Source organism: Cricetulus griseus, chromosome 3, assembly GCF_003668045.3.
Source record: "Cricetulus griseus strain 17A/GY chromosome 3, alternate assembly CriGri-PICRH-1.0, whole genome shotgun sequence".
NCBI classification, from domain to species: Eukaryota; Metazoa; Chordata; class Mammalia; order Rodentia; family Cricetidae; genus Cricetulus; species Cricetulus griseus.
This window is the reverse complement of record NC_048596.1, coordinates 14,168,523-14,187,039: the sequence shown is the minus strand read 5'-3', so window position 1 is coordinate 14,187,039 and position 18,517 is coordinate 14,168,523. Positions and strand designations below refer to the sequence as shown.

Here is an 18,517-nt window from a genome sequence, read left to right as displayed (position 1 = left end):
GATTGGAAGTTCAAGGTTATCCTTGGCTGTATACTTTCCAGGTCAACCTAGACCTGTGAGACTTTGTCAAATCAAAACAACAGAACCAAAACTGATAATGAAAAACAACAACCAACTGGCATCAAGGTGTGGTGCTGCGAGCTTATAATCCCAACACTTAGGAGGCAAAGGCAGAAGGATGGCTGGAAGTTTGAGGCCCACCAGGGTTATTTAATGAGACTCAAGTATTTGCCATGCAGGTGTGAGGGGACCTGAGTTCGGAAGCTGGGCATGGAAGTGCAACTCTGCAATCCTGGTACTTTTATGTCGAGTGGCAGATAGACAAGAGAGCCCCCAAAAGCTTATAGACCAGCTAGCCTGGTGCATGCAACAGAAGAGAGACCCTTTCTCAAACAGCAAGGATTGACACCAGAAGTTATCCTAATCTCCACATACATACTGTGACATGCATGAGCCTCCATTTACACACACACACACACACACACACACACACACACACACAGATTAAACAGAAAACCTAACCAGCCAACTGATCTGTTGACAATCAGTCACTAATCAGTCATCCAGCCAATAATTTCAGTACCCATGTGTAGTGATTTGAATGAGAACACCATGAGCTCTGGCATTTGAATACCTGGTCCCCAGTCATGGGATTGTTTGAGGAAGCTCAGGAGTATGGTCTTGTTGGAGGGACTGCATCACCAGGGCCTGGAGACATTACCAGTTTGCTCTCTCTTCCTGCCTGTGGTTAAGGATGGGAGGCCTCAGCTTGCTACTCCAGCCACCATAGCTCCTTCCTGTTCAAGGCCATGATGGATTCTTACCCCTCTGGAACTGTAAGCCCCCAATAATCCCTGCCTTCTCTAAGTTGCCTTGATCATGGTGTTTTATCACAGCAATGGGAAAGTAATTAATGTACCATGCAAACCATTAGTAAATTAAATAAGCAGTTAACCAAATTAAATAAGCCAAAAACAATGAGCACTGAATTCAGGTTTCAGGTTGGCAGGGCTGGTCATTCCTTTGGAGCCCTGAAGGAATCTATCCTACCCAAAGAATAAGTCTTAGGCCCTTCACCTAACAAAGTCTTAGCCCTTCACCTAACAAGGCCAGGTTCATCCTCACTAGCCCACAGAAGAGGTCCAGACCCTTACCTCACAACAGAGCAGTCCCCCTTACAAGCCTTACCTTCCCCAGCCACACGCTACCTGTACCACAGAGTCGCATTCCTAGACACAGACTGCAGGACTAGTTCTTAGTGACAAGTTGAGAACAGTAACAGGTGCTAACAGTGTTATGACAGAATCAGACAGAACCTGAAGCCATGGGAAGCTAAACTCCGAGGAAGGGGTCTGCTCAAGCATGGTGACTGTGGAAGCTGCATGAAGGCAGGGCTGCCTGAATACAGGGAGCGAGGGAATCCAGAGAGGTTGGACAGGCCTTGTCAGAGTGAGGTTCATGGTAGGCTGGAAGGCTGTGCTTGAAGGGTGAGGAGAAAGGGAATCCTAGGATGATTAGGTCAGGCCAAGAGGCCTGTTGTCCAGAGACAGGGAGTCCCCTGCTGAAGCAAGAACTAGAATAAGAATGTATGAGAGCTAGTGTGCTCCAGCCAGGGCACATGGGAGCCCAGGCCTGGCCCTATCTGAAAGGTGGGGGGAGGCAGGACCCCTCCCTCAGTATGGAAGAAATACTGGCATAAGTGAAGACCCTTGGATTAAACAGACAGAACACAGTCAAAGTAGAACAGGGGACAAGAAGACCAAAGGAGCAGAGGGATGGAGCCAGGAGGAAAGAGAGAAGGCCAGGGTTGGGGGAGTCCATGGATATGCAGAGCAAGACAGCAGATGACAAGGAGACCGCTGGCCAACACGGAGACACTTTGTCACATCGTAGCATGTCCCCCAATCCCATACCAGGACCTCCTTTGGATGTTCCATCCAGCCCTTGCCAGACCAATGACCCTTCTTGAGTAGCCCTGGAAATCCTCAGGATGCACCCTCATACTGGAGACAAGGCAAAGAAGATTTCAGTGGGAACACTACCCTGGGCCACCGTGGGGGCTGGGAAAACTATTGGAATAAAAGCCTTGTACAGACAGGGACTTTCTCCTGTTCTGTTGACAGTGACTGGGAGCAGAAACTCAGTTAATACTTGAATGAACAAACAGATGAATGAAATGAGAAAAACAACAGGGCTTGATGTCCAGAAGCCAAGGCCCAAGCGCAGCGAGACAAGAGAAGAAGGCACGAGAAAGCACACTTGGCATTGGGTGGTCACAACTGAGTCACAGTGTCGGAGAAACAGGAGCACGGTTTAATCTTCTAAGCTGGTCAGACAGCCCAAGTCTATTGCCCATCACCAGGCACCCAACCAAGAGTCAACTTCTCCACACCAAATCCACGCCCAGGCAAGATGGGGCGAGATTCAACAAGACCAGACCTTAGCAGATGCCAGCATTTTGCAATTCCCCCTTTGCAGTTAACTCCCAGCCATTTCTTTCTGGAGCCTGTGGATTTGCAAAGGTCTCCAACCTCCAACCAGGGAGTGACAGAGAAGAAAATCAATACTAATGAGCAGCACCCGTGCTGGGCACCGTCCCAGATGCCAGTTCCCCAACCACCTGACAACAGGAGGACTTCTCGGTGTGACACTCCGGAAGAGGAAGACACGACATACCCTCTGGACACTTTGTCTCTGTTTATAGTGGGGACACCAAAGCTGTTTAGAGGAAGGAGCTGTAAATGAGTGAGTGGCAGGATCCATTTCTAGTGTTCAAAATATATAAGATGGGTGAATCCAATCCCAACGGTCACCGGGTTCTCAACTAACATACGAGGCACATTCTGTGTTCCCCCCAAGGATGGAAGGGAAAAAAATGATTAAGAGAGACAGAGAGGGAGGCAGGAGAGGAAAAGGAAGGAGGGTGGTGGCCAGGCATGGACAAAAGGGCTCTTTGGGGGCAGGCAGAGGTTCCCTGGGTCGTAAGGATTCAAGCTAGGCGGGAACCAAGAAAAGCCATCACTTGGGCAGGGCTGTGCGCAGTGGCTGTCAGGATGGTGTCCGAAAGACAAGGCAGTGAAAGACAAGCTTCAGCCAGCTGAGAGGTCCCTGAACCCTACCAGACACTCGCACCTCTATGAGCAGAGGCCTCTTCATGCTAAAAGAGAGCAAGTGATGCTTGGGGCAGAGGACACGTGGGCCACAGACAAAGAAGTCTTTCGGTGGAATGACAGCGACATCTTGACTGCTGCAGGGAAGCCTGCAGGGAACTAACTTGTCAGGGGTTCATCCTGATTGTTGGTGGACATCAGAGGCACCCAGCCTGCCCATGTCTGGCCAAAACCACTTGGCACAAGTGGCTGGTGCTGAGTGGCTTGTCCCCAGGCCAGACCAACACTGACATTCCAGAGCAAGAACCCAAGCCTGGCCAGGCTGAGTGAGGTATGGTGGGGGCAGGGTCCCAGCTCAGGTCATGGGGTCTGTCAGTGGACATTCACGGTACACGTCATGTGGGAAATTAACCAAGCAGCCATGGGTGTGAGTCCTGGTCGTGCTCTTCACGGGCTGTAGTGGCTCTCTGACAGGGTAACTGTCACCCACCAAGAGGTGATGAGTCTGAGGAGCCCGACACAGAGTCTAGGCTGGCACTGAGCAAACTGGAACATCTTAGTTGTTACATCATTCTTTACCTCAAAGCAGTGATGCACTAGCAAGAACTCTGGAAGGTGTCGGGAGCCCCTGACTAACCTCAGCACTGCAGCTAGCATCTACTGTGTGGCCCTGGGAAGTTCCCTTCATCTCTCTGCTTATCAGTTCTTCCAGGATTCAAAAAGTCTAGTTCTGGGATCCCAAATTAAAATGATTTCCATGGGTACATACAAGATGGTTCCTCAAAGGCCCTCCTTCCTGGCCGTGGCAGTGGCCAGACTGGTTAGCATAGCACAGCCTGTGAGAAGCCCAGCAGGAATGTTGCTGAGGCCAGTCTCCCAGCAAGAAGAACGTGCTAGGAGTCTGGCTCATATACTCAGTCAACTCAGAAAGAAAGGATGTGACCATGATTCTAATATTATAGAAGAGACTAAAGCCCAGAAAACTTAAGTCCCCTGAGGAAAGCAGGGGCAGGGACAGCTAAGGCCATCCAGTCAGTCAGGAGCATCACTGTGTCCGTCAGGAGCCTGTATCCACATCCAGGCTTTCTGCTTCTGGTGTTCCTCACTGGTATCTCTGAGATGTCCTGAAGGTCCTCCTTAATTCTTGGGCCAGGACACAGTCATTAGTGGGCTCATCGGCCTGACCTATGGCTTGGACAGTCTTTCCATCGAGTATAACCCAGGTGATATCACAGGGTTGACCTCAGGCGCTGGCCAAGTGAATCTTACACCTTTGTATCCAGGCAGGAGGGAACCAGTGTGTGTGTGTGTGGGGGGGGGGGTTCCCTGCCCTTGGGCTGCCCAGACAGCAGTTGCAGGGTATCTGCTGAGTGACTCTGGCCCTTCCAGCCCTGCCTTTCAGTGACTGGTTGGCGAAGCCATTGAGAATGGACAAAGGCCAGGGGTATGGGGTACTAAGGCTGAGGGCTGAAACTCTGGTTTGACTGGCCTAGAAGAGGGGGCTAAGAGAAGGGAGAGGGAGATTGGGGGAGGGTGGAAACAGAGAGAGACTGAATGACTTCCATTCAGCTGCTGTGGGGAAGGCCAGTGGCACGGGATGGGTATGGTAGTTCTGACTGTCATCCCAGTGCTCAGAAGGCTTTGTTATGTAGCAGAATCCTCTTAATTTAAACCTTTCATCTCTGAGGGAAGCTAGTTAAGACCTAGATGTTAGACAGGAGATGAAATAACAGGAGGTTCTCATAAGTCATGGATTCTCAACCTGTGGGTCATGACCCCTTTGGGGGTTGAGCAATCATTTCACAGGGGTCACCTAAGACCATCAGAAAGCACAGATATTTATATTATGATTTATAACATTAGCTCAGGGCAGTGGTGATGCACGCCTTTAATCCCAGCACTTGGGAGGCAGAGGCGGGCATATCTCTGAGTCTGAGGTCAGCCTGGTCTACAAAACGAGTTCCAGTACAGCCAGGGCTGTTACACAGAGAAACCCTGTTTCAAAAACAAACAAACAAACAAACAAACAAAAACAAAACAAAAAAACCCAAACCAAAACAATTTATACCAGTAGCAAAATTATAGTTATAAAGCAGCATGAAAATAACTTTATGATTGGTGGTTCCCACAACATGAGGAACTGTATAAAGGGTTGCAGCTGTTAGGGAGGTTGAGAGTCACTCTTCTAAGCGGAGGTGAAACATTCCGCCCTGTGTAGAGCTTTGAACACAAGAAGTGTACAACTCACAGGCTTCAGGAAGTCCCCGAAACTGATCAGATCCACTAGGCTCTTCCCTTCCCCAAGCATATATAAGCTGTAAGGACAGAACTTCCTGGAAGAAGCATGGACCAGCCAAGCTGCCCAAAAGAGGCTCAGATCAGCTTACCTACCTGGAAAGGACATTCTTTGAATTAAGCTTCCTGCAGGTGACCCACTTGTAACTTTTGTGAGCTGTTACCCATGCTGGGATGGGTTTTGGTGATGTGGCTGTCTGAAGTAATTTCTGCTCCTGTAAGTAACCCCTCACTCACTCACTAAAACTCATTGGTTCACCAAGATGGACTTTGATGACATCCATACTTGGTCTGCCATCAGTTCCCCTTCTGGGGTGAGCAGACATTTGTTCACTTCTCCCAAAGGATAGAGTCACACAACACTGAGACAGGAGGTTGCTTGTGAGTTTGAGACTTACATGGTCATATAGTGAGACCCCGAATCAAATGCCAAACAAAAGGACAGTGGTAGACAAAGCCTGGGTATGGAATGAAACGTACATGGTGCTGGCCAAATTGTTGGTGGGCAGTGACACTGAGCGGTCACAAACCACACCATCTGATGGTAGAGTTGTGAAAGCACCAGCTGTTGACAGCACTGACCTCTGTGGGCATATCTCAGTGACCTTGGGAGGGTCAGAGGGCTTCTCGGACAACTGCAGTATGGACTTCAGCTTGCTCGCTTTCTTCTGTTGTTTTGTTTGTGTGTGGGTTTGTTTGTTTTTGCTTTGTTTTTCTCTGTGTAGCTCTGACTGTCCTGGAATTTGTGGGGTAGACCAGGTTAGCCTCGAACTCAGAGATCCATCTGACTCTGCTTCCTGAGTGCTATGATTAAAGGTATGTGTCACCATGCCAGGCAGTTTTCTAACTCAGCAGGGTTAAAGGCCAGCCTGCATGGCCCTCTGAGACATTCATAAAGTCCTACTTGAGAGGTGACAGATGGCAAACCCCGGATCTTTGCCACCAGCCCCACTCTGGGCTGCTCTCATTCATGCTAGGTGTGTGTGGGGGTTGGGTGGGTGGGGGATGCTCTCTTACAGACACCACTTCAGTAGCTCCGGGTTGAAAGCCAGACGCCCAGGAGGGAAGATGCTGTGGGCTTCCTCCTCTGGCTGATCCACAATCAGCTGTGGATGCCTCGGGCTCCACAGCTCAGGAAGCAGGCTGATCTGAGCCATAAATTACAGCTGGAAGGCTTCCTCCTGCCTCCACCCCACCTCTGTTAGCTCTGCTCATTTATTTAACTTCTTAAAGCAATAAAAAGCTTGGCTGCAGCCACCAATCTAGAAATGGTGAATGTCCTCTAAAGAGAAAGGAGGATATTGATCTGAAGAAGATGATAGCTAGCTCAGGGCCATTCATTCATGGTTTACAATGGGGCAGAACATGTGACCCAGGCCAAGCTGGACAAAGCTCAAACTTGCCTTCAATGGGAGTAGAAGAACTATGGTCTTCTGGAAGCTAAGGACTCAGTTATCATCTTAAAATGTGTAGGGTTGGTTATTTACTAATCTATAGATAGTATAGATAGTCTCATATAGCTCAATTTGTAGTTGAGGCTTAAACTCCTGGGTCTCCTGCCTCCACCTCCTAAGTGCTTGAGTTCTGTTAATAAAATATTAGAACATAATGCATCTTGGCTACTTTTAGATTGCTGACAAGACATGACCAAGGCAATGTATAAAAGAAAGCATTTAATTTGAGGTTCACTGTCCTAGAGGGTTAGTCCACGACCATCATGACTGGGGACATGACAGCAGGCAGGCAGGCAAGCATGGCGCTGGAGTGGTACCTGAGAGTCCACACCTTGAGAAAACAACCATGAGGCAGAGAAAGAGAGCTACCCGAAAATGGTGTGAGCTTTTTGAAACCTCAAACCCATCTTCAATGACACACCTGCTCCAACAAGGTCACACCTCCTAATCCTTCCCAAACAGTTCCACCAGCTAGGGTCGAGGTATTCAAATATATGCAACTGTGTGTGTGGGGGGGTATTCAAACCAGCACAGAAAGGGACCTTACCAGTAAGAGGGACAGCATTTTCAAAGTCACTCACCAGTGATGTGCATTCACACTCAACCCTTGGTCACCATGATTTTCATTCCCATTTTTTCAAGGTCATACAGCTAGTGAGCCTATCCAGAGCATTTAATAAAACATGCTATTCTTCCTTCCCTGGGATTCTTTTCTTTGAATTTAGTCCAGGATGACCTCTTCCATCCTTCCTCAATCTCCTGGGCATTGGGATTATAGGTGTCACCAAGCCCAGCCTCAATGAATTCTCTGTGTGTGGGGAGTGGGGGTGGGGGTGGGGAGCGTGCTCACTGGGGTGAGCGTGTGTACATCAAGGTAGGTGTTCTATTCTGTCATTCTTCGCCTCACTCCCTTGAGTGAGAGTTTTTCACACTGAACCTGAAACTCAACACACCCCACCCCCACCCTCCCACACCCCGGCTATGCTGGCTAGCCAGCCCCATGGATTTTGGCTTTTCCTGTCCCTGCTCTCCCCAGTGTTGAGGTTACAGGCATGAAGCCACATCTGGCTTTGTACACGAATGCTAAGGTTCTAAACTCAAGTTCTCACACATGCACAGCAAACATCCCTACCCTCTAAGCCATTCCCCCACTTCCCCCTTGAGATTCTTTTTTTTTTTTTAAGATTTATTTATTTATTATGAATACAACATTCTGCCTCCATATATGCCTGCACACCAGAAGAGGGCACCAGATCTCATCACAGATGGTTGTGAGCCATCATGTGTTTGCTGGGAATTGAACTCAGGACCTCTGGAAGAGCAGCCAGTACTCTTAAGCTCTGAGCCATTTCTCCAGCACACACACACTCCCACACACACCTTAGCATTCTTAAAAATGTGTGTGTGTGTGTATGTGTGTGTGTGCGCGCGCACGTGTGCACCTGTGTATGAGCCTCTACCAGAGGACCCAGGTTCAGTTCCCAGCACCTACGTGACAGCTCACAAACATCTGTCCTAGAGGACACAACGCCCTCTTCTGGCCTCCATGGGCATTTCATGTACTTAGTGCACAGACATGCACTCTGGCCAAACTTTCATACACATAAAATAATACTTTTAATATTTCTCCTCCCCCCTTTCTGTGTGGTGAATATGTACCACAGCATATGTGTGGAGGTCAGAAGACAACATGCAGGAGTTGGTTCTTTCCTTCTGCCACGGAGGTGCTGAATTGCCACACTCGGTGGCATATGTCTAAACTAGCCAGCTCTCCCCTGGAATTCTTGAGTCCCACTCCACAGTAGGTATCACTGGGCTATAGGTTTGTTTGTTTTTTACTTTTTAGAGAGCCTGGGGATCAGACCCGGGGTTTTGGGCAGACACTACCATTACACTGTATCTTTAACTGTTGGTTTTTTGAGACATGGTCTCGGTATGTATTCTAGGCTGGTCTTTGACTCATTATCTCCCTGTCTATAGGATTATAAGCAAGCACTGCTATGCTCAGATTAACTGTGAATTCTATTTCTATTAAAGTCAGTGGTATCATGAATAACAGCAAATTATCTAATGCTTTTGTTTATTTTTATTATGTATTTTTGTACTTTGTTTTTTGAGACAGGCTTTCTCTGTGTAGCCCTGGCTGTCCTGTCCTGGAACTCTCTTTGTAGACTAGGCTGGTCTGGAACTCACAGAGATCCTCCTGCCTTTGCCTCCTGAGTTCTGGGATTAAAGGCGTGCGCCACCACCGCCTGGCATTTATGTATGCAGTGTCTGTGGAGGCCAGAAAAGGGCGCTGGATCTCTGGCACTTGAGGCACAGAAGGTTGTGAGCTGTTATGTGGGCGCTGGGAACCAAACCCAGGTCCTCTGCAAGAGCAACAGATGCTCTTAACTGCCGAGCCTCTCTCTAGCACCCTTTTGAATACATGTAAATTTTTTAGTTATTTAATACAAATGTCTGTGCTCTGCAATAGTAGCAAAAGACACCTGTTGGATGTGTCCTCTTAGCCACATACCAACATACCTAATGCGCTTCAGGCCTCTCTGTCTCCACGATGGAGGGACTGCCCACTTTCCTATTGAGCAGACTTGGAAACAGATGCTTACGTGAAGTGAGCTCATAGAGCCACACGGGGTTTTGAACACAGGCAGTCTGGACGTTTGAATACCAACCACACTAATGAGTATCTTCTGAGCGGTCCTAGACTATAATCAGTATAAAAGACAGGATTTGAGACCTTGGGTTCAGAATTAGCACCAGGCCCCCAAATAAAACAAACAAAACACAAACAGAAAGACAAACAGGCCCTGCTTTATAACATATGCTACTCCTATCTGTTCCTTGCCATTGGTTATTTCAATGCTGCATGCACACACACACACACACACACACACACACACACACACACACACACACACGGGGGGGGGGGGGGAGCACCAACCAGAGAGTACATTGGCATCTATTAAATCTTGTGTGAATAAACAAATGTGTATTCTAGATGCCAGTGTGCTCAGAGCCGATTCAAGCCATATTCAAAGAAATCACCCTCCCACCTCCAGCAAATACCACCCTTATGGTCCTTTCAGTGCTTAACTCCTAAGCTGGCAGAATAGGTTTAACCAAGCATTTTATAAACATGGATGCAGTCTGAAAGGGGCAGAGCCTTAGCTCTCAATCCTGGGCCCTCTGTCCCAGACAGTGGTCCAGTCCAGGAGTGATCCCTCCCAAGTGACAGTCACTCCACACCTCCCACCCCCAGCCAGGACACCATGCCCCAGGGGGTTTCCCACCCCTCCCTTCCCCGAGCTCAGCCTTACCCTGCAGTACTCATCGATGGGTTTCAGCCTTTTCACAGCCACGTCCCGGATGTGGCTTCTCCGGAAGAGGATCTTGCCTGGAAGAGAGAGCCTCGTGAGCAGAGTGGTTGTGGCTGAGGCTGCTGTGAAGATCCTCTCATCCCCTCACCTCTTGGATTTCCAACTGGTCCCCACCTACACCACCTCAGCCCACTGCCAACAAAGCAAGAGAGAAGCTGTCACCTCTGCTGGGGGGCAGGAGGCGCCCAAGGCTGCGGGCCCAGGGCCTCTCCCTGGAGGCTGCCATCTTGGGCATCTATGAACAACCTGGTCAACTTACCTTGTCTAGTCTGTGGCAGGATCAATGAATGCTCAGTGTTAGGGCGTGGCTTTCTAGTGACTTCACAAGTAAACACGAGAAAAGGCCCAACCCATATGCTATGTTTTGTCTTCCGGCCCCTCCCTAGGAGATCAGCATTCCTTTCTGCTGGCCAGGCAAGGGTTCCTATTCTTAGTTCAGGTGGGTGGCTGTTTCCAGGGTGAGACAAGCAACTAGACACTATGGCTGTTCCAGGTGGACTGTCCTTTGACCTCTCTGAACACAAGCCCTTCAGCCATTCAGGCTGGCACATCCACAACAGGTATGAGCAAGGTTTACAGGAAGTCCTGGTCCCTCAGGTCTCGCTCAGTCATGATGAACAATTCAGTGTGTTCAGCCATGACAAACATCAACACATGGTCACATTCAATCATGAGGACATCAACACACATGGTTCTTTTCCAGTCTGATAAATGCAGCTGGTTCTATCCCAGAGGCCCCCTGCTGGGGACTGAACCCAGGACCTCACAGATACCGGGCAAATGCTCCCCTCCTGAGCTGTTCATCCAACTCAAACTGCCAAACTTAGAATCTGAACTCACTAGTCTGATGCTCAAGGCCTTACACATTGCTACTTCTGGGCCCCGTCGGTGTCAGTGTCTGGGGTCAGTGTCCATCCCCTTTTCAGAAGGCCTTGCTTGAGGATTCCATGAGCTGGGAACTCTCTTGCTCTTTCTAGAATATCCACCACACATTTCCCATTCCTAGGGAACATGCCTCATTCTCCTGTGTGTTATGGCATCAGTGACACACTAAGGAACCCATGGAACTCCAGGTGACGGATACAGCTAGAGCTGGAACACCTTTCTGCTGTCCCCATCTGCCCCACTGTCCTTTGGAAAAGGTCTCCATGTTAAGCCTTGTAATGCCAATAAAGCTAACCACACCCCCTGGCAACAGGTTAGCACATGGCAGGCTAATCAGCCAGAGACACAGTGATTGGCTTAAGCACGGACAGAACCCATTCTGAGCCAATGAGCTTCAGCTCTGAGCCGTCTCTTTCCCATAGTTACTAATTTGGCTAGATGCTCCAGTGATAATAAAGTTGGCCACTGGGGGCGCCAGGCTTTCATCTAGTCAAATTAGCAACGAGTGGTCTTGTGGCTGTTTGCCACTCACGAAGCATTTATTGAGCTCGGTACTGTGTCATAAATGCTTCATGAGTGACAATCAGCCACAAGACCACTAGGAAAGGGCCAGTTCCTTTGCTACTTCAGTAGTTGGATGTGGCTGTTTCTCAGTCTGGAGCTACCCTTGGATTTTGCAGTTGGGTTTCTGTCAGGGACCAAGTGAAGGACTAATGGAGGCCATTGCCTTAGCTTAGGCTGTTCACCCTGCAGCAGCGCCAGGAGACTGTGAGACTGTTGGCGTGGCATCACCTCTGAGAAAGGGCAGCACCGTGAACATCACTGAGGGGAGGGAGGATGCAGGAAGGTAGCTCTCCGCGTGCAGCGGAAGCTGGGTCCTGTGGAGCCACTGCAGTGCTCCTCAGAGATCTCCCTTCTGAGGCCAGAGAGGCTTGGGTAGCTGAGCCATTCACAAAGCTGCACTCCAGGGCAACCATTCTGCTGCTTCTGGCTAAGAGGCCTCCTTCAGGCAGAGTCCAGCTGTTTCCTAAAGCAGCCTTTGGCAGGAAATGGGGAACGTAGGGGACCTTGGGACCCGCAAGAAGAGGCTTCAGTGGCCTCTGATCTTCCTGTCACCACAGTACAGGTCGACAGCCCTGCATAGGTGAGACAGGATCGCCAGGACATACTGCCCTCGTGACGGGCTTCGCATTCGCACAGCTCATCGTTGCACATGTGGTGGCACGCGGTTCATCCCCCCATCTGCTCCCAGGACCTGCCTAGCATGGCCTGTCACACAGCAGGTGCTCCATTAAGACCCTCCTGGTACACTCGATCCCCCACCCCACACCTTCTGGTGATTTACTAAGATACTAGTGACACTGTTTCTCACAGGGGAAACTGCCCTCACTGCTCCTGCCTCTTGGTTTCTTCTCCTTTTTGGTTGTCTGCCACTTTACTGCTCATATGTCACAGGTGTATATGTGTGTGGCTGTGGGGATGCTGTGTAAAGTAGCCTTTGCCATTAAGCCAATGCTTGGTACAGGGAGATGGCTCTCGGGACTGGTAACATGATGGGTGTCCCTGGGCTGAAGTTCCGGGCTCCCCACTGGAGCCAGTTGCTTGTCAGACCAGGCAGACTGTGATACCCAAAGTAGAGCGGGACCCCGAAGGACCATGTGAGGGATGGAAGAAACTCAGGGCAGCCTAGAGAGACATCACCTTCCACAAGCAGCAACCCTACCCCTCTCATTCTGTGAGAGGACAGGGAGAGTGAGGAAGATGTGGAGGCCATCTGGGTTCCTCTTCCAGCCTTCATCCCAAAGCCAACACACCTCTGACAGAGCCTTGCCTTGTAGGGCTGCAGCTGGAACTGGTGAAGGATAAAGATGCATTCTGGGACTCCAGGGAGTGCAGAGGCTTAGAGAAGGGTGAGGTGAGGGGAAGGATGCCTCTGCCTGATGAGAGTGCACAAGTCACACTGGCTGCTGGAAGCAAGGCCAGCCTGCCATGGGTGATGCCCACCATGGGTGATGCCTCCTATCCCCTCCACAAGGCCCAGGGATCAGCTTCTCTGGTGCAAAGCAGCTTGCAGTTAGTGTCTCTAAACCCCAGCAGGGTGGCTCTCTTGAGCAATGCCTCTTTTCTATACTTGGAGCTTTGGCCCCGTCAGCCCACAGGGATGAGGGAGGGGAGGCCTGGAAGGGATTCCATGGTTTTGACTTCTCCATGAGGAATCCAAACCGCACTGGGTAGGCCAAACCAGGGACCGTATTAAAGGGAAGGAGGAAAAGGAGAGGAAGGGAAATCCCCATTAAGGAAGCCAAGACCACAGGGCATTAAAGGCTGCTTGTAAATGTCCTGCAGCCCCTTTGTGGCAGGCTCGGCTGCAGCCACTCTTAGAAGCTATGAGAAGCTGTCCCAGAAACAAAATAAGCATCGCAGGGCAGATCAAACTCCACCTGAAACAGAACCAACCCAGCAAGAGGTAACTGGCTCCTGGAAGTCAGGAAGAAAGCTGGAGACACTGAGCAGCCAGCACTGAGCAGGGTGGCTCTTCCTGCCATTGGGGCTGCACTGAGGGGGCCTCAAGCAAGAGTCCTGGGTCCCAGTTGTGCCTGGGTCACTGACCACCATGTAGCAAGCACCTCCTTGCTGGGGCCTCTGCCTTCTCCATTGGAACCTAAGCTCCGAAAACTGTTGGGATGGATCCTGAGTGGGGCTGGGGACCCGAAAGAGGCAAAGGGAGGGACGATGAACAGTCACAGTAGCTGTGGGTTTACTGGGGCTACTTGATCGATCCTTGCAACAACCCTGAAGCAAGTATTTAAGATTTAAAACTATGTGTTATGTAGATGTCTATGTGAGCGTTCTATGCATGCAGATACACACACACACACACACACACACACACACACACACACGTCTCACACTGCACATGCACACATGCAGACATCAGGTGAGGTCAAGGGATAAGGCTTAGAGGCAAGCACCTTTATCCACTGAGCCATCATGCCTACCCTGCTCTCCTCTTGAGACCCTTCACTTATACAGCAAAGACCCTTTCCAAATGAGGGCTATGTCCACAGGTTCTAGGGCTTAGGACTTGAACCCATGTCTTTGGGGACCATAGTGAATCCACTATAGCAGGTTATAGGAGAGAAGCACTCAAATCCAGAGATTCCAGGTTTGTGTCACTACACCCAGTTTATGTATTGCTGAGGATCAAACGGGGGCTTTTGCATGCTGGACGAGCACTTTGTCCAACTCCCTGGCTCCTTCACTCAGAGAAACAGTCTTATAAAAACCCACTGTTTCACCATGGATTGAAACTGTAACCCTTAGCAGGGTGTGAGGGTGCATATCTGTAGCCCCAGCACTGGACACCTGAGGCAGGTGGACCGACATGAGTTCCAGTCTAGGCTACAAAGTGAAACCCTGTGTCAAAACCAAAGTTTCAAAATAACTTTGCTGTTGTCACAGCTCATACAGCTAGAGGAAGGGCTGTGGCATCATAGTGCTCGCGAGTGTGTGTGTGTGCGTGTGCGTGTGCGCGCAAGTGTGTGTGTGTGTGTGTGTGTGTGTGTGTGTGTGTGTGTGAGAGAGAGAGAGAGAGAGAGGGGGGGGGAGGAAGGGAGAGGGGAAGAGAGATGACTTTAGCACCCAGAGCCAGGCTTAAGGGGCAAAAAGTTTTAAAAAGTTTTAAAACTTAGGGTGGTGGTGGCACATTCCTTTAATCCTAGTACTTAGGGGCAGAGGCAGACAGACCTCTGAGTTCAAGGCCAGCCTGGTCTACAGAGCAAGTTCCAGAACAGCCAGGGTTACACAGAGAAACCCTGTAGTGAACCCCCCCCCCCACACACACACATATACAAAAATCCCAAAACTTAGAACCATCAATCTGGAGGTTAGCTGTGACACTCCTGGACACAGTATGCTTTCTGTATGCAATCCTTCTCATCCACCCAGAGGGACCACTGTCTGGAAAATGGACTAGAAGCAGTGTATGGACACAGGGCTGTCTGTCACTTTCCGGTGGCCTATGAGTCCCACAGAGCCAACCTTTGAGTCTGTTTTCCTTCTTTCCTTCCATCCCTCGTTCCCTCTTCTTCATTTTTTTGAGCCAGTCTGTCCTCAAACCTCTGGGCTCAAATGATTGTCCCATCCTAGCCTCCCTGTAGCTGGGTGTGCACCAGGGTATCCACACCTGTTTCCACTTTCTAGCAGCCAGAATCCTTTGTTGTGTGGTTGCTGTTGCTGAGACAGGGTCTCACTCTGTAGCCCAGGCTAGAACTCATGATGTAGCCTAGGCTGGCTTGAACTTGGTGATAATTCTCCTGCCTTAGCCTCACAGGTGCTGGACTGCTGAATTACAAGTTTGTGCCACCATGTCCAGCTATTTTATTTTAAATTTTCTATATTTATTCACTGTGCATGTATGTCTATGTGTAAGAGTCCGTCACTCCCATAATGCACCACTTCTCAGATTAGCCTCTCTCCATTTGATTTCTACAGAACAGGGTGCAAGCACAATGCTAACTCATGTGTGCTTAGGGCTCAGCACAAGGCCCTTCATGCAGCCGGCAACTGGCTTGCACTAAATGCTGCAATCAATGTACTAGTGGGTGTGTGTCCACAGTTTTGCTCTCTGGGCATCTCTCATTTTCACATATGTGTGTATACACTCTCTCTCTCTCTCTCTCTCTCTCTCTCTCTCTCTCTCTCTCCCTCTCCCTCTCCCTCCCCCCCCCTCTCTGCTCATATACTGGGGCTGCCACCTTGGAGACAAAGGCTGGACTCATCCTCCAGGACCCAGACATAGTGGGGCCAGAGAGCCTGATTAATAGACAGGCTGGTACTGAGGCCAAGTGTCCCCGCTCAACTCCTCCTGGGCTTGGGTGTGGTGGGTGTGGTGGGCAGTGGCTCTGCCTCCCTCCCAGTGGGTGCTGGGCATAAAGGGCTCCATTCAGCTTGGTTGCCTCAACTCTGCCCCTGTGGGGAGCTGTCCTCGGGAAGGGGGTGGAGGGATACCGGCCAAGGTTTCCTGGCTGCCTCTCATTGAGGGATGGCCCACAGTGTGTGTGGTAGCTAGGCCACTTTGAGGGCCACAATAGAGAAGCCCAGCCTTGTGGGGTAAGAGATGGCAGTCCTTGCTCAGAAGTGACCTGAAAGTCCTTTGTTCACTACTGAACCTTGGGACGTTCTGTCTGAGTTCCCTTTCGCAAGGAAACCTCAGGACCATAGCGAGGCCCGGCCAGCCAGAGGGGTGTTTGCTTGGCTCTTCTGAGATGGGGCATCATCCCAAAAGCCTGCTTCTCTGAGGTCTGGCTCAGCTGGCAGAACTGAGCCCAGACAGTCAACCGTTCACAACCTCCAAACCCATGGAATTCTACCCCTGTTCTGCAAGGGTGTGAAGGTGCAGGAAGACAGGCCAGGCACGTGGTCTGAGCTGAGTGTTATGTACCAGGTTTTCCACTGGCTGCTATTTGAGCTTTATAGTAAACTATGATTTAGGCAGGGGGACTGTAGTTACTTCCATTTTACAGGTGGGTAAATTGAGGTTCCAAAAGCTGAGTGGCCTGCCACAGGTCACACTCTAGTAACGGTGGGTGGAGTTGGGATATGCAGTCTACCTGCTGCCCACCTCCGGACTGAGGGTGCCTGTGCTTTTAGTTCTGTTACCATATCTCCTCCTGAACCCAGGGCAATGGAGGCTGGGATGTGACAGTGTCCAATACGGTCTCTACCTTCACAGAAGACTGTGTGTGTGTGTGTGTGTGTGTGTGTGTGTGTGTGTGTGTGTGTGATCAGACGGGAGGGAGCAACCCCATCAACAGTCCAGTGATGAGAGTGAGTGGCCAGGCCCATCTGAAGAGCTGACGGAAGCTCAAGGTGGCTGCAGAGTGGGGTATATTATGTTGAGGAAGGAGGCACTAGGGTGACACCCGGGGTGTGGGTTATGAATGGTGTAAGCAGCTGAACGGGTAACAGCTTGATCACACAGGGGGAAGTGAAGCCGCTGGGGTACATTCAGAAACACTCGAGTGCCTGGGCTTCAGGACCAAGGACCCCCTGTTTATTTTCTACACTGCAGACTGAACTAAGGACCTCACACACATGCTAAAAAGCCATTGTGCTACTGAGCTATTGCCTCAACACATTAAAAACACTGTTTTTGAGACAGGGTCTTGCTCCAAGTTGGCCTCAAACTCTTTATCATCCTGCTGCAGTCTCCTGAGTTCTGGGATTACAACCATGCAACACCATCCCTGCAGAATCACAATTTTTACATAAGAGGACAGAAGTACATTCTGAGTTCTTTCATCTGAAGTCTGAGATCGGGGGCTGAGGAAAGAGGCCCAGCCCTGTCATTGGCTGGCTAACATTACATGAGCCCAAACTGTGGTCCTGCCATGTTTTTATCCCCATGGATCATGGGGGTAAAAACTAAGAGACCAAAGTGGGTGGTGGTGGCACCCAGCACTCAGGAGGCAAAGGCAGGGGGATCTCTATGAGTTCAAGGGCAGCCTGGTCTACAGAGTGAATTCCAAGACAGCCACAGCCACACAGAGAAACCAACCAACCAACCAACCAAACACACACACACACACCGTCGACCTCAGAAGCCATCCTATGCAATCCTTCACTTTCTTAGGTCAAAGCTAAGCTCAGACAACTTCGTGACTTGCCGAGCTTCAAAAAGCCAGTGAGAGGCCTGGCTCGCACAGTAGTTCCCAGTTACACTGCCCAGGCTCTCCAACTTAGCCATCTTTTCTATGTCAAAATCCAATCCTAACCCTTACCCAGCAATCCAGTGACACTGCCTCAGAGAACCCAGGGGCCCATCTGACCCACGCCATTGGTCCTAGGTTCCCGCCCACTTCAGGAGATGAAATAAGGCATGGCTCCTGCTCTCTACAAACCCAAGTTTCTAAAATTCTCATGACCAGAGTTGAAGAGACTAAAGTTCAGTGGTAGCTTCTGGGTATCCCTAAGTCACACAGCTAGCTGATGGGATGACTGCCAAATCTGGGTCCAGGCAGTGGGGCTTAACTTTGCTGTATGTGACTGGTCACACGGCTGGTGGGTGCCAGGGCAGCAGACTAGGAGGGTGTCATAGAACACTGAAAGAGAGGGTTTCACAAGGCCCTGCTCGCATGCTGCAAGTACCCGGCAGACACTGAAGTGACCGGATAACCCACACTCTCACGCCTGCGTGGTTTGTGGCTGCCTGCTGCTTGGCAGGCATTCACGCCTCCAGTATTTGGGGAGCACCATTACTTATACACTGCATTTCTATTTATATTTTCATCAATTCTTGCTAGCCTTGGCTGCTGTAACCCAAAAGACATAGAGGAATAGAAGAGAAGAACTCTTTGTCAGAAGTAAGTTAGGGGCAAAGGTGAAGGTCAGC

General features: G+C 50.1%; 1 protein-coding gene across 6 annotated transcripts in view; it reads right to left on the bottom strand.

The window, feature by feature from the left end:
• The window catches only part of Sh3pxd2a (SH3 and PX domains 2A), a 205,923-nt gene that overhangs the window by 102,207 nt on the left and 85,199 nt on the right, over positions 1-18,517 (bottom strand). For all 6 annotated transcript variants that reach the window (XM_027407080.2, XM_027407072.2, XM_027407073.2 and 3 more), the window contains exon 4: positions 10,180-10,256. In XM_027407080.2, the coding sequence (XP_027262881.1) occupies positions 10,180-10,256 (77 nt within the window). The remainder of the gene's footprint in view (positions 1-10,179; positions 10,257-18,517) is intronic.